Source organism: Oryctolagus cuniculus, chromosome 7 (genome assembly GCF_964237555.1).
Source record: "Oryctolagus cuniculus chromosome 7, mOryCun1.1, whole genome shotgun sequence".
Taxonomy (NCBI): domain Eukaryota; kingdom Metazoa; phylum Chordata; class Mammalia; order Lagomorpha; family Leporidae; genus Oryctolagus; species Oryctolagus cuniculus.
In genome coordinates, this window is record NC_091438.1 from 62,566,048 (window position 1) to 62,579,636 (window position 13,589).

General features: G+C 40.0%; 1 protein-coding gene across 1 annotated transcript in view; it reads left to right on the forward strand.

Annotated features, from left to right (window-relative positions):
- The window catches only part of VAV3 (vav guanine nucleotide exchange factor 3), a 411,833-nt gene that overhangs the window by 205,046 nt on the left and 193,198 nt on the right, over positions 1 to 13,589 (forward strand). The window contains exons 5-9 of the mRNA XM_002715817.5: positions 1,408 to 1,516; positions 4,144 to 4,236; positions 6,342 to 6,410; positions 8,679 to 8,782; positions 10,809 to 10,908. Of these exons, the coding sequence (XP_002715863.2) occupies positions 1,408 to 1,516; positions 4,144 to 4,236; positions 6,342 to 6,410; positions 8,679 to 8,782; positions 10,809 to 10,908 (475 nt within the window). The remainder of the gene's footprint in view (positions 1 to 1,407; positions 1,517 to 4,143; positions 4,237 to 6,341; positions 6,411 to 8,678; positions 8,783 to 10,808; positions 10,909 to 13,589) is intronic.

Below are 13,589 nucleotides of genomic sequence, written 5' to 3' on the forward strand. Positions count from 1 at the left end.
CCAGGAGCCAGGTGCTTCCTCCTGGTCTCCCATGCAAGTGCAGGGGCCCAGGCACTTGGGCCACTGCCCTCCCAGGCCACAGCAGAGAGCTGGACTGGAAGAGGAGCAACCGGGACTAGAACCGGTGCCCATATGGGATGCTGTCGCCGCAGGCGGAGGATTAATCAAGAGAGCCACGGCACTGGCCCCAGCTGTTCCTCTTTGACAGAAGGGTTTACAGTATCATATGAGGAGTACCAGTCAGTCACAGCATAAGTGCTCATAGAAACTTTAAAAAAGGGTGTTGGGGTGGACATATGTTGCAGGGGTTAAGGTGTAATTTTGGACACATTCGTATTAGAATGTCTGGATTCAAGTCCTAACTCCAGTCCCAATTCCAACTTCCTACCAATAAGCACTCTGGGAGTATGGTGCATGTGATGGCTCAAGTAGTTGGTTACCTGTCACCCATGTGGGAGACCTGGATTGAGTTCTGGGGTGTTGGCTTTGGCCAAGTCCAGCCCTGGCTGTTGCAGGAATTGGGGTAGTGAGCCAGTAGATGGAAGATCTCTCTCTCTCTCTGATTCTTTCTGCTTTTCAAATAAAATGAAAATAAACAGCAATTTTATAAAACATTGAAAAGAGGTATTATTTTTACTTCCAGGAGACCAGCAAAAAATTTTAAATGGTTTTTTTAAAAATGCTTTTTGGCATTCAGGCTCTTTCTTTGCAAAATACAAATAAAACAGATAAAAACAGAGTCCATTGAAGGGGAGGCTCTGTGCCACTGAATGGGCCTTGAGGGGGCATGGTTTGAAAATCACTAGCTTTGAAATTGATAATAACCCTGCAGCAATTGATATTCTTAAAAAGACCACTTGTTATATATTAGAAACTCCTTAACCCTTGTCCTCTCTGTTTTTATACACTTTAATACAGATAATGAAACTGAGACATTGAAATTTGAAAGACAAGACGTGGTATGGCAGAGTGGTTAAGACACTCACAGTATAATACAGACTTGGTTTTCAGTATTTGCTGTGCCTTTGACTAGCTGTAGTCTTTGGGAAGTCAAATAATATTGATTCTCAACTTCCATCTCTCTTGGATGGATCAAATTATAAGGAATACGTGATAAGGCAATTAATTCTGGATGTTTTAAGTGAGAAAGTCTATGCAAAAGGGTCGTTTATGTGCTTGCATACAGAATACGCATTAAATGTTAGCTACAAAGCCTCAAGGTTGGCTTCTGTTGTTTGCCATCATTCTTATTGGAGTAGACAGAACTGTAATGTACATCTTTGGCTCTTTCCATTAATACCATTTATTCCTTTCTAAATTTTAAAATTAAAATCCAGTAGATGATTTCCAGCTATTGTATTTACTGCTTAGTAGATAATGACTTTTCAATTGTGCTCTTCGTTTTAGTGAAACTCGTGTAGAAGATGAGGAAGATCTTTATGACTGTGTATATGGGGAAGATGAAGGAGGAGAAGTCTATGAGGACTTAATGAAAGCAGAGGAAGCACATCAACCTGTAGGACTTTTGTTTTCTGTTACTCTGAGTATTTTGTTAGGAAAGTAATTACTTGAAGGACTAATTAATGTGATATATATGTAACCTCTGTTGGAATAGTTGTTTTTATCTTGCCTTTGCTTACTAATAAGTATGCAAGTAGGACTTATTATTATCACATTTGGAGACTTTAGCATGGCATTTTATAGGTCAAAACAAGCATCGGGAGTCTCTGGTCTAATCCTTTCATTTTACTAGGAGAGAAACAGACCTGATAGGGAAAATGACATGGCACTTAGCTAAACAATGGCACAATAGCAATAGAATATAATTTATGGAATCATGAATTTATGAAATACTCTCGCCGGCGCCGCGGCTCACTAGGCTAATCCTCCGCCTTGTGGCACCGGCACACCGGGTTCTAGTCCTGGTCGGGGCGCCGGATTCTGTCCCGGCTGCTCCTCTTCCAGGCCAGCTCTCTGCTGTGGCCAGGGAGTGCAGTGGAGGATGGCCCAAGTGCTTGGGCCCTGTACCCAATGGGAGACCAGGATAAGTACCTGGCTCCTGCCATCGGATCAGCGCGGTGCGCTGGCCGCAGCGGCCATTGGAGGGTGAACCAACAAACCAACGGCAAAAAGAAGACCTTTCTCTCTCTGTCTCTCTGTCTCTCTCTCTCACTGTCCACTCTGCCTGTACTAAGCTGATCTTCTGTATATAAAGATAATCGAAAATGAATCTTGATGTGAATGGAAGGGGAGAGGGAGTGGGAAAGGGGAGGGTTGTGGGTGGGAGGGACGGTATGGGGGGGAAGCCATTGTAACTCATGAGTCGTACTTTGGAAATTTATATTCATTAAATAAAAGATAAAAAAAAAAAGAAAAAAGAAAAAGAAAGAAAAGAAAGTAAATACTCTCTTACAAAATGGGTATTTTTTTAAACTTAGATGTAAGATAGAATGTGTTAAAGAATATTTCCTCATAGGTGTTAGCTATTGGAATACTTTTTTTCTTTCTTTTCACTGTAAATCTCCTAGCTCTTTTAATATTTTATAAACTTAGTTTCTCATATTGTTGTAGTCAACAAGCCCTCCAAGTTTTATCTGCCATTAGTATATCTGGAAAATTCAGAGAGAATTACTTTGAATTGTTTTCTCATGTATAATGTGAAATAGAGGTCAGTTGCTTAAGCTTTTGTTAGTATCTTCTTCCTCTACATCAGTAGCTTTTCATCAGCTGAATGGTGATTTAGGTTTCTTCAGAGCTTTGAAGAATTTACCCAGTTCTCTCTGTGTAGCTTGTTCACAGTTAAAAAGCCAGCAACAACAAAACTACTGCTTGAACCCAACTCCATCATATCTCAGAATATTTGATCATAGCATCTACCACCCTCAACCTTTTATAATATATTTTTTTAAGATTAATGTATCTATTCTAAAGGCAGAGTTACAAAGAGAGAAGGAGAGAGAGAATCTTCCATCCACTGATTCACTCTCCAAATGGCTGCAATGACCGAAGCTAAAGCCAGCTGAAGCCAGGAGCCAGGAGTTTCTTCCGGGTCTCCCACATGGGTGTAGGGGACCAGGGACTTTGGCCATCTTCCGCTACTTTCCTAGATGTGTTAGCAGGGAACTGAATTATAAGTGGAGCAGCTGGAATTCCATGTGGGATGCTGGCGCTGCAGGCCATGGCTTAACCTGTTGCACCACAGTACTGGCCCCCACCCTCAGTCTTAAACACTTAGTAAAAGAGCCAAACCCTAAGATGGTAATGTTTGGGTGAAAAAAAGTATTTGAAGGTTTTTGCTTATTAAATATCCTTTGATCATTTTTACAGTTATTACTATGGACCTGTGAAATATGCTAGGTATTAAAGAAATCATCTTATGCCATGGAAATATTGCCATTTCTTATACATGTTTTAATTAAGAGTGTCTAGGGGAGGCATTCAATCCACTTGCTTACGTAGCCACTTGAGACACCCACGTCCCATAATGGACTGCCTGATTTGAGTCCCAGAGATGCTGCTTCCCATCCAGCTTCCTGCACTTACAGGGAGGCAGCACGTGATGACACCAGGACTTGTGTCCCTGCCCCTGCCTGTCACATGGAAGACCCAGATGAAATTCCTGGGTCTCAGCTCTTGCCAGGCTTAGCGCTGTGGCTGTTGCAGGCATCTGTGAAGTGAACCAGCAGATGGAAGGTCCCCTCTCCCCTGCCCTTCGCCACACCTCTCTCTTCTTCTTTCTCCCGTCTCCCTTTCTGTCCCCCTCCTGTATCTATGTCTTTAAAAGAAAATGAAAATAAAATTTCAAGGGTTGAAGCTTATTTTTAACCATCTAAAACTTTCATTATGTTAAAAATAAAAAAGAATAGCAATGATAATTCACGAAAAGCTGTTAAATGCATCTTTAAGTTTTGTGATTTATTAAAATGCAAAGAAAAAAATGAAATAAGGAGGGGGTTTGAGGGAGAGAGGAAGGGAAGCAAGTATGGTTATGTTCTTAGAATCGTATCTATGAAATGCATTAAATCTGTTCATATTAATAAAAATTGAAAAAAGAATGCAACGTTAAAATTGTCAGTGATTTTGATCTATTTCTATCTACTACCATTTAGATTAGTAATTTTATTTTGATAATTCTAAATGCAGAAGTGCCCAGAAAATGATATACGAAGTTGTTGCTTAGCAGAAATTAAGCAGACGGAAGAAAAATATGCAGAAACTTTGGAGTCAATAGAAAAAGTAAGTCATCAGCTGTTATTCTTGATACCCAAATACTGCCTTCTGTAGTTAATATAACAGAATAATTGATTCTACTGAGTGTTTATTCTGATTTTAAGAGTAACTTCGTATTTAAAAATCTCAAAGCAGATTTATTCATTCCACAACAGTTTATTAATGTCTTCGTACCTTAATGGCAATGTTTTAAGGACTGAGGGTATAGCAATAAATACAACCAAATGCTGATTTCATGGCATTTTTTCATGGGAAGGCTTAGAATGTAAGCAAACTAAGCAGGCCAAGTATCATACATTTAAAACGGAAAATAAGTTAGGAGAAAGCAGTATAGGCAGGTATTGGTGGCATTTTATAGAGAGTGATCCTGGAAGGCCTCAGTGATAGGATCGTGTGTAAGCAGGTGGCTAAGTGTCTTGAGGATGCCAGCCAGGGAGACATCCCAGTAAAGATGGCCCCTGGGAGGAAGGCCTCAGAAGGGACAGTGCTCAGCCGAGGCTTCAGGAAAGAGCAGCAGTCCAGAGTGGCTGGAGCGGGAGGGCAGAGAGCTGGGGGGGCGGGGGGGGGGCGGGGGCATCAGGTCAGGTGGGAACGTTGAGAGAGGAGAGTATTTCAGCAGAAGTCACGGGAAATGATTTTAGTCACGATCATCTCATTGTGGTTCTTAGGAGGTAAGGGTGGAACAGAGGAAAACAAAGATTTTGTGGGAATCAAGATGATAAAGTGCTGGTAAGAGATGGGCAGGTTCTGAAGAAACTCTGAAAGCAGAACCAACTGGGTTTGGTAGTAGGTTAGGAAGGGATTGAGGGAAAGAGAGGAATCTGACTGACTGCTAGGTTTTGGCATGGACATTTGCATGGAAGATGCAGATGGTTACTGAGATGGGGAAGCATGAGTCACTCGGGACATATTAACTTTGTGCCACCTTCTAGCACCCCATGGGGATAAATGGAGGAGAATGTTAGATACGTGAATCTGGCATTAGGGTCAAAAGGTTGAATTTATAGGTAGGTTGGGCTTTTATCATCTCACAATGGCATTTAAGGTAACGGGACTGAGACCACTCCAGGGAATGCATATTTTTAGGGAAAAGGCTTGAAGCCATTTCTGATGAGTCTTGTGTATAGAGGTTAGGAAAATGAAAACCAGGAGGAAGTTTAGGAAAAGAGAGAAAGGTGCAGAAGAGCTGTTTAGGAGAGTGCAATGATCAGGAAATGTGGTAGGGCTGTGTGCCATTATAGGCACATTGGGGTTTTGTGATCATTTAAAATTTGACTACTATTATAGGCTGTGCTTAACAAAATATGTGGCAGATTTAGCCAGAGTTTCTGTTTTCTTCAAGAAAGCATCGTGGGAGTAGAGAGATTAGGGTGGGTGCAGTCTTAGAAGTGCTTCTGATGACAGTTCAAGGAGGGTGAAAGGGTAGGGAGGGAAGTAGGACGTGAGGGCTTGGCTGGGTCAGCGGATTGGCAGACCAGTAGGGCTGAAGAATTCCTGGACAGGACGAGCTGTAAAGGAAGGAGGGGGTCAACAGGGAGTTGTTTGTTTGAATCAGTCCTAGGGATTTGCAATTGTTGATAATGACAAGGTCTTGGGGTGTAACCATGAGGTTTGGGAGTTGAGCTGCGGTGAAGCACAGGATTATTGGAGGTCAGGAAGTGAGAAGCTAGGCTATTGGGAGGATTATCTACACAGATATTGAAATTGCTAACAGCGGTAGGCCAGGAACTAAAATTCTTAAGGGATGATCCATAATTGCATAAACAGATAATTTCTCTCAGGAATTTATAAACTTCACAAAGCATTTGGGGTACATTTTGTGAACCCTCAGATATATCTCTGAAGTTTTGCCAACTCAGCCAATAATGTTCTTTCTTTCTTCCAGAGGCATTTATTGTCTAAGCCTTTCATAATTCAAATATATTAGCTTGTGTGTATGTCTTTATATCTCTGCTCAGGTGTAAAATTTTAAGACAGAGAAAACAGCTTCTACTTGTTTGTATTCAGAATGCAGATAAACAGTGAATGTCAGTAAGTATTTGAAGATGAAAACTATTCTATTGAGTAAGACAAATTGTGCTAATTATGATTTCCCTCTTCTCTCCTGGTAGTATTTCATGGCACCACTAAAAAGATTTCTGACCACAGCAGAATTTGATTCCGTATTCATCAACATTCCTGTAAGTAAAGATACACTAGCCAAGACTGTTGTGTTTTCTATAAAGTTCTCATTTCTTAGTAGGTCCCAGATCTGTGATTTAATATTCTCTTATGTGTAATCTTATTTTGACCCTAGTTTTTTTGTTTCCTAAGATTGTATCTCCTGATTTCCTTAAAGTGACATATGTCACATCTTCAACCAAAAATCAGTCACAATGCAAATGGATACGTAAGGCTCATATATTGCCCTTATCTGAGGCATGAAGAGGTCGTCTCAATGAAATGATCCTTAGTGCCAGCAACTGAATGTCTCCTGGGCTCCCCTTCTGCCCCTGCTTCTTGCGCTGCTCCTCCAGACCCTCGGACTTCGTGTCCTGTCTACTGTCCTGACTACCTCAGTTTCCTCTGCCTCCCACGCTCTCTCCATGTCCTCAGCGTCTGCTCTTTGAGTCATTTTGTTTCCAGTATGTCAACCTTAACTCCCATTTCTGAAACACAGTATTTTCTTAGGACTTATCAGACTATGTTAATAAAATGTGAGGATGTATTCTTCACATTTGTGCAAGCATTTCAAATGTTGGAATACCTCATCGTAGTCTTCTGATTCTAAAAGGGCATTTGCACATAAATCTAGAAACAAGCGAAGTGCTATGCCACATGAGGTCACTCCAGGCAGGATTCAGGTTCTCAGAATGTGTTTTGGTTTATCCAAACACACAGGTGCATGCACACACACACTCACACCTTAATTTTACCTATATCATGTACAGGCTTACTTGTATCACCTGAAAAGTCCCTCCTATTCTCAATGAGCTGCAACCAGTAGGCTCTGGCATGTTGCCTTTCTCCCTGATTTTGGCCTAACAAAGACATTTCCATTGATTTGTAACCAAATGAGAAGAAAATGCTTACAGTTTCAGGTAAAAGTTTAGCAGAAAAAAAACAAACTGTGCTTTCTAGGAAACAGGATTCTTGGACCCCTTAAGTCTGCATGGTCTCTGTGACAGCGAGCCCATATGATACTCCTTATTCTTAAGTCTTTTCCATACTCCATCCTCCTCAAGAAAATGACAAGGCCGACATCATCATGTTTAATGTCCATCCCACCAAGGAAAGGGCCAGTGTGGAGTCCACGGGCACTCCCAGGTGCATGGGAAGCAGTCGTGGAAGAGTGGGCGCTTTGTTTCCAGTGCCTTTACTTGCTGGCTGTTGCATGTGTTTACTGCCTGCCTGAAAATGACTTGCTTATGAGAGAAATGTGAGATTCTGACTTCTGAGTGCTCCAGTCAGTTGTCTAGTACAATTTATTTGCTCCTTATTTATGCAATTAGTTGTCTGGTTTCAAGTAATTCAGTATGATTATTGTTAGCTTAGCACCAGGACACCACTAATTGACCAAAGTACAAATCTACATTTCTGTATCCTAAGGACATGAATCATTACTTTACCCTGTCAATAAAACATTAAGCACTGGGACAGTTTTATTTAAAAATTTGTACTGATTGTAAAACTAAAATGAATTGGACATATTTTTATACAAGGAAGAAATTATATCTTAATAGCTTGTGAGATAATTTTTTTCATAGAGCACTAATATTTCAAGTCAGATCTGAAAGTGTAGTTGCCCATAAACATCTCCTGTCTCTTTTTCTTCCTCTCATCTCCCCCCCTTCTCTCCACTAGCGTGGTCTCCTTTTACCTACTCCCCTTTCTCTCCTCCCCCTCAAATCCTTCCTCTTCTTCCTCTTCCCCCTTCTTTTTTTATTTATTTATTTATTTATTTTTTTTGACAGGCAGAGTGGACAGTGAGAGAGACAGAGAGAAAGGTCTTCCTTTTCCGTTGGTTCACCCCCCAATGGCCACTGCGGCCGGTGCGCTGCGGCCGGCGCACCGCGCTGATCCAAAGCCAGGAGTCAGGTACTTCTCCTGGTCTCCCATGCAGGTGCAGGGCCCAAGGACTTGGGCCATCCTCCACTGCCTTCCCGGGCCACAGCAGAGAGCTGGCCTGGAAGAGGGGCAACCGGGACAGAATCCGGTGCCCTAACTGGGACTAGAACCCAGTGTGCCGGCGCCGCAGTTGGAGGATTAGCCTAGTGAGCCGTGGCACCGGCCCCTCTTCCCCCTTCTTTTCCTCTTTTTTTTTTTTTTTTTTAAGTTAGCAATTTTGTATATTGAGAAATTGTGAATATATTGAGTGGTTACTAGCTACAATAGGGATTTTAGGTTTGGGGTATATTTATGAGTATGATTATTGGTTCTGATTACTTCACACTGATTTGTTTTTTAAGGAACTTGTAAAAGTTCATCGGAACTTAATGCAAGAGATTCATGATTCCATTGTAAATAAAAATGACCAGAACTTGTATCAAGTTTTCATTAACTACAAAGAAAGGTAATTGTCCAGTTTTTAATTTTGTGACTTGTGTGGAACCTAAAGAAGTTGATCTGATAGATGTTGAGAGTAGAATGTTGGCTACCTGTGACTAGAGGGTAGAGTGGAGGGAGGGATGGGGAAAGGTCAATTAACAAGTACTAAGTTCCAATTAGATATACTGAAAGTTATACAGTAGGGTGACTATTGATAATGATGAAGTACTCTGTGTGTGAGTGTCTTTTGAAAACTAGAAAAAGCATTTGGAATGTTTTTCCATAAAGGAAACCTAAATGTTTGAGGATATACATAAATTTATCCTGATTTGAACATTACCTGATGTATACCTATATTGAAATACGTAGCACCCCATAAGCATGTACAACTTATAAACATTTATATGTGTATATATGTATATACATTTATATATGTGTATGTATACATATACATATATACATCTATATACATGTATATATTTATACACACATACATATGTATGTATATATACACGCATATGTATACACATATATACATATATATATAAAACAAAAATATGGGTATAAATTTGTAATTATAGAGAAGGGGTAGTATTAAAATGACTAACAAATAGCTATTTTCATCACAATACTACCTCGGCAGTAATTAGAACAGGGGACTGTTAACTTCAGTTTGATAATTTGAGCTCTAAATATGTATTATTGAAAAAAGCAGAAGGGATCCAATGCAGGGCTTATGCGTTGCAAGTCAGAAGGCTGAGAGTCCTTTGTAGGCCTTGTCATTACCTAGTGATGCAATCTTGAGTAAGGAATTTCAATTCTTGTTCCTGTCTGTAGACTTTGGGTATAAGTTAGCTGATACTTGTTACTTCTTCTGACTAATATTTGTTGTCTCTCTTTTGGCATATTAGATTCTAATCAAAGTCAATTTTCTTAAGTTTGAAAGAAAAAAAAATCCCAAATGAATTAAATCATCAAGAAATTTCACTTAAAATATAATTCTGTTTTTAAATCAACCCATATAATTCTAAGTACTGACTAGGAAGTGGCTAATGAATTGCTTTGTGTCACCCTTTAGATAAACTTTAATACGTTACTAGTTTTTTCTAGTAAGCAGCTAAATGAAACCTAAGAAGCACCAGCCTCTTGGTTAAGTTTCTGTACTGCTACAGATACACCTTTCTGAAGTGGGTTGTGGTCCATGCACCAATCTTGTGTCCAGCAGAGTTCAGGCCTATGATTCCTACTTTTCAGATGATAGATGTTTCTTAATTCAAAAGTAGTAAGGAGTAGAAGGTTTATTAATGAGTGAAATTATAAATAGTGGTTGCAATAAAATTGTAATAGAAAATATAACTGTTTTTGAGTGTGAATATACAGTGAAAAAGTTATCTCTAATGAGAGCTTAAACAAAACTTTAAATTTTATAAGAAGATTTATGTATTTGTTTGAAAGGCAGTGTGTGTGTGTGTGTGTGTGTGTATGAGAGAGGGAGAGGGAGAGAGAGGATCTTGTATCTACTGGCTCCCTCCCCAAATTGACACAGTAGAGGGAGCTGAGCCAGACAAAACCCAGGAACTCCTCCCAACATGGGTGGCAGGGTCCTGAATACTTGGGCCATCTTCTGCTGCTTTTTCAAGGTGCCTTAGCAGGGAGTTGAATAGGAAGTAGAGCAGCCAGGACTTATACTGGTTCTTGGATAGGAGATGTTGGCAACAAAAATGGGAACGTTACCTGTTGTTTCTGAGACATGTATGTATTTACTCAAATACCATTAACAGTCATTAAGCCACTTTTTAAAGTGTACCTGCTATAAAAAAGCACATGGAATTAATCCCATTCAAATTTGGACCCCCGAATTAACTCATTTTATTACTGTGAATATGAGAGACCCTCATTTTCTGACTGTGTGTTTGTGCTGTGTATTAAAAGGAGTTCATGTTGCACTTTTATTTTCTCTAACTGGCTTGAAGAAGAGGAAAATTCGACCTATTTCCTTCTGCAATCATTCTTGTTTGCCTTACAATTTCTTCTCTCTTTTCTCTTTTCAGGTTGGTTATTTATGGGCAATACTGCAGTGGAGTGGAGTCCGCCATCTCTAGTTTAGACCACATTTCTAAGACAAAAGAAGATGTCAAACTGAAATTAGAGGTGACTGTTTATTTTTTTATCTATGATGTAAAGCAAAACAAACCTGAAAGCACCACATTCCTCTCTTTATAATCAGGGCAACAGTATATTTTCCATAAAATAACATTTCTTGTCAACTTTATAAAATGTTTTAATAGATCTATAAAATAATAATATAGTAGTAACAGTAACAATAGTAAAATCTAACATTGGTGGACCTATGTTTTATGTACATTATCTCATTAGGCCCTTGTGACTCTGAGATATTTGTCACTAATTTTCTTATCTCATTGAAGAGGATGCTGAAATTCAGAGAGACTTTGCAGAGTTGCCTAGGGTCAACTTGGTATTCAGAAGTGTAGGGTGAGTAAGATATATGGTAATGCTGTATATGCAGAATTAAAATATTTATTAAAAAATAAGAAATGTAGGGGCAATGTATAAGAAGGATTTGGATATTGCCTGTATGAAGAAGGAAAGACCATACAAATATAGAAAGCTTTAGTGGGTGGGATACACACTGTATGCCAGGGCTCTGTAAGATTGAATGATGACCTCAGTGCAGATTGTGGAAGATTTATCTGAAGAGGCAGCATTTGAGTTAAATCACTGAAGGATAGGGGGAGCTTTGACAGATGAGATCCCATGGAGGACATTCTGGAAGAAATGGAAGAGTCAGGAATATTTGAGAAATGACTTACCAGCCAGTGTAAACAACACAAGGTCATGATAGAACCTGTCTGGGAAATTGTTTGACATGATTATTGTACAAACACACACACACACACACACACACACACACACACCTTCCATGAGAAGAGTTCATACTTTTAAAAAAAGTTTGATAAGTGATTGTATTCATGAATCATCACCTTAAATGTCTTATCCATGTGTTGGGTTGTCCTAAATCTCAGATATCTTCAACTTTTAAATGGCTATGCATGGACTGTTTGCCTCTTTAATATCCCTTCCCTGCTCTTCATTCAGTTTAGCAGTGAGGTCAGGTGGTGAATAGGAGCAAAAGTGGCCAATGATTTCTAAGTCAGAACTCCTTCATGATTTTGGCGTGTCTAGCATGATTTCATAGCTTGTAACTCCCACAAAGGGAAACATTGCTTAGAAAATTTGTGCATGAACAGATTACCAAGCAGTAGTACAAACTCTATATCATGGATCTTTTTTCTTTACCTCTTAGTATCCCTTGATGATGTTGACCTTAAGGCTGGAGATAGTTTGATTCACCGCTAAATCACATCCACTACATTATCAGTGCAAAGGAGTCCTGCCCCTCTTTGGAGAATAGAGCCTCTTAAGGGTAGATCTGTAAGGCACCTAGACTCAAAATATTGTGATAAAATAAAATTTGATAACTCGTGTAACAAATTCCTAATATAGAAACCATTAAAGCAGTTTTATTAAAAAATAAAGGTAAAAAACTGTGGTCCAAGATAAGGGTCAGCAAAGTGTGAGGCAAACCTTCATTCTGTCCTCAGCCTGTCTGGATGTTGCTCTTATTTTTCCCAGAGTCACCGTCAGTGTTCTGCCTGGTGACTGTCCTCTGGGTCTCTAACTATAGAGCTTACATCCTCACTATTTGTCTCAGCAAGAGAGGACCTCAGGCTGAATTTGAAAGGCTCAGAGCGAGGCACTGCCGGCTCTCCTTCCCTCAGCTTGAATGCCCCTACTTCTGCCTGCGGGCCTGATTTGGAAGCGATCAGATTCTTAGCAAAGCACTTCAAGAACTGCTGTGTTGGCCCTACCTGCTGCAAGTCCCAGCATGATGGAGAGAAAGCTGCTTTATTCCTGATGTCTCTTTGTCTTCTTTGTGTCTTCTGTTTTGTGGTTATTTTTGTTTTTATTGATTTTTACTTTTGGTCTTTTTCTTCTCTATTTTGGAACCAAGTCAACACGGGGAGGAGAGTGATGGAGTCACTGTATCTTTCCCTCGAAGCCTGGCTCATCCTTCCCCATTTTATTTTTCTTCCAGGTAGAATTAAGTTTAGGCTGAGCAGGTGACTGGGTGTTTTGGAAGAGTTGTTTCTCCCCTTTACTTACTCTCTGTACCAGTGAGCATTTTGCACTGAGGTCTCATTCATGCTAGCTATGCTGTGTGCTTTACTTCCTGAGCCTATAACTTAGATCTCAAAGAAACTGATATTTCTGCTAACAACTTTGAAACTAACTTCCATATCATAGTGAATTTTAAATGCTTGACATTTCTGTTCCTAACACTCTGATCAGATAGCATAGTACTACAAGTATAAGCTATTACCTCAGTTCCAAAGAGCTTAAAATGCAACTGGGGAAGTAAGGTGTGCTCACCTCAATGTTATACATTGATCCCCAGTTTGAGACCCTGATCCAGAGCTCCCTACAATCTGTAGAAGGAAGGAATGAACTGAGATGGTTACCCTTCCAGTGAACCATAGTAATTGAAGAGACAAAAGATGACATAGGAGGATGTGTTCCCCGTTCATTTTACCTAAGGTCTGTAGTCAGACACTCCCTGAGTCACCGTGAGCGTGAGTTGATGACCTCTGCTGCGTAGCTCCAGATGATGTGTCACGTTACCCGTGGGCAAAGAGAAACAAACTCCTGAGCAAGAGTGGGTTTGTGAAAGTGTAGCCCTTTCCATGAACTGGAAGTGTCCTTGTTTTGGATGTGTAATTGTGTGAGGATTTTGAATGAGTGAGGTTGCTCAC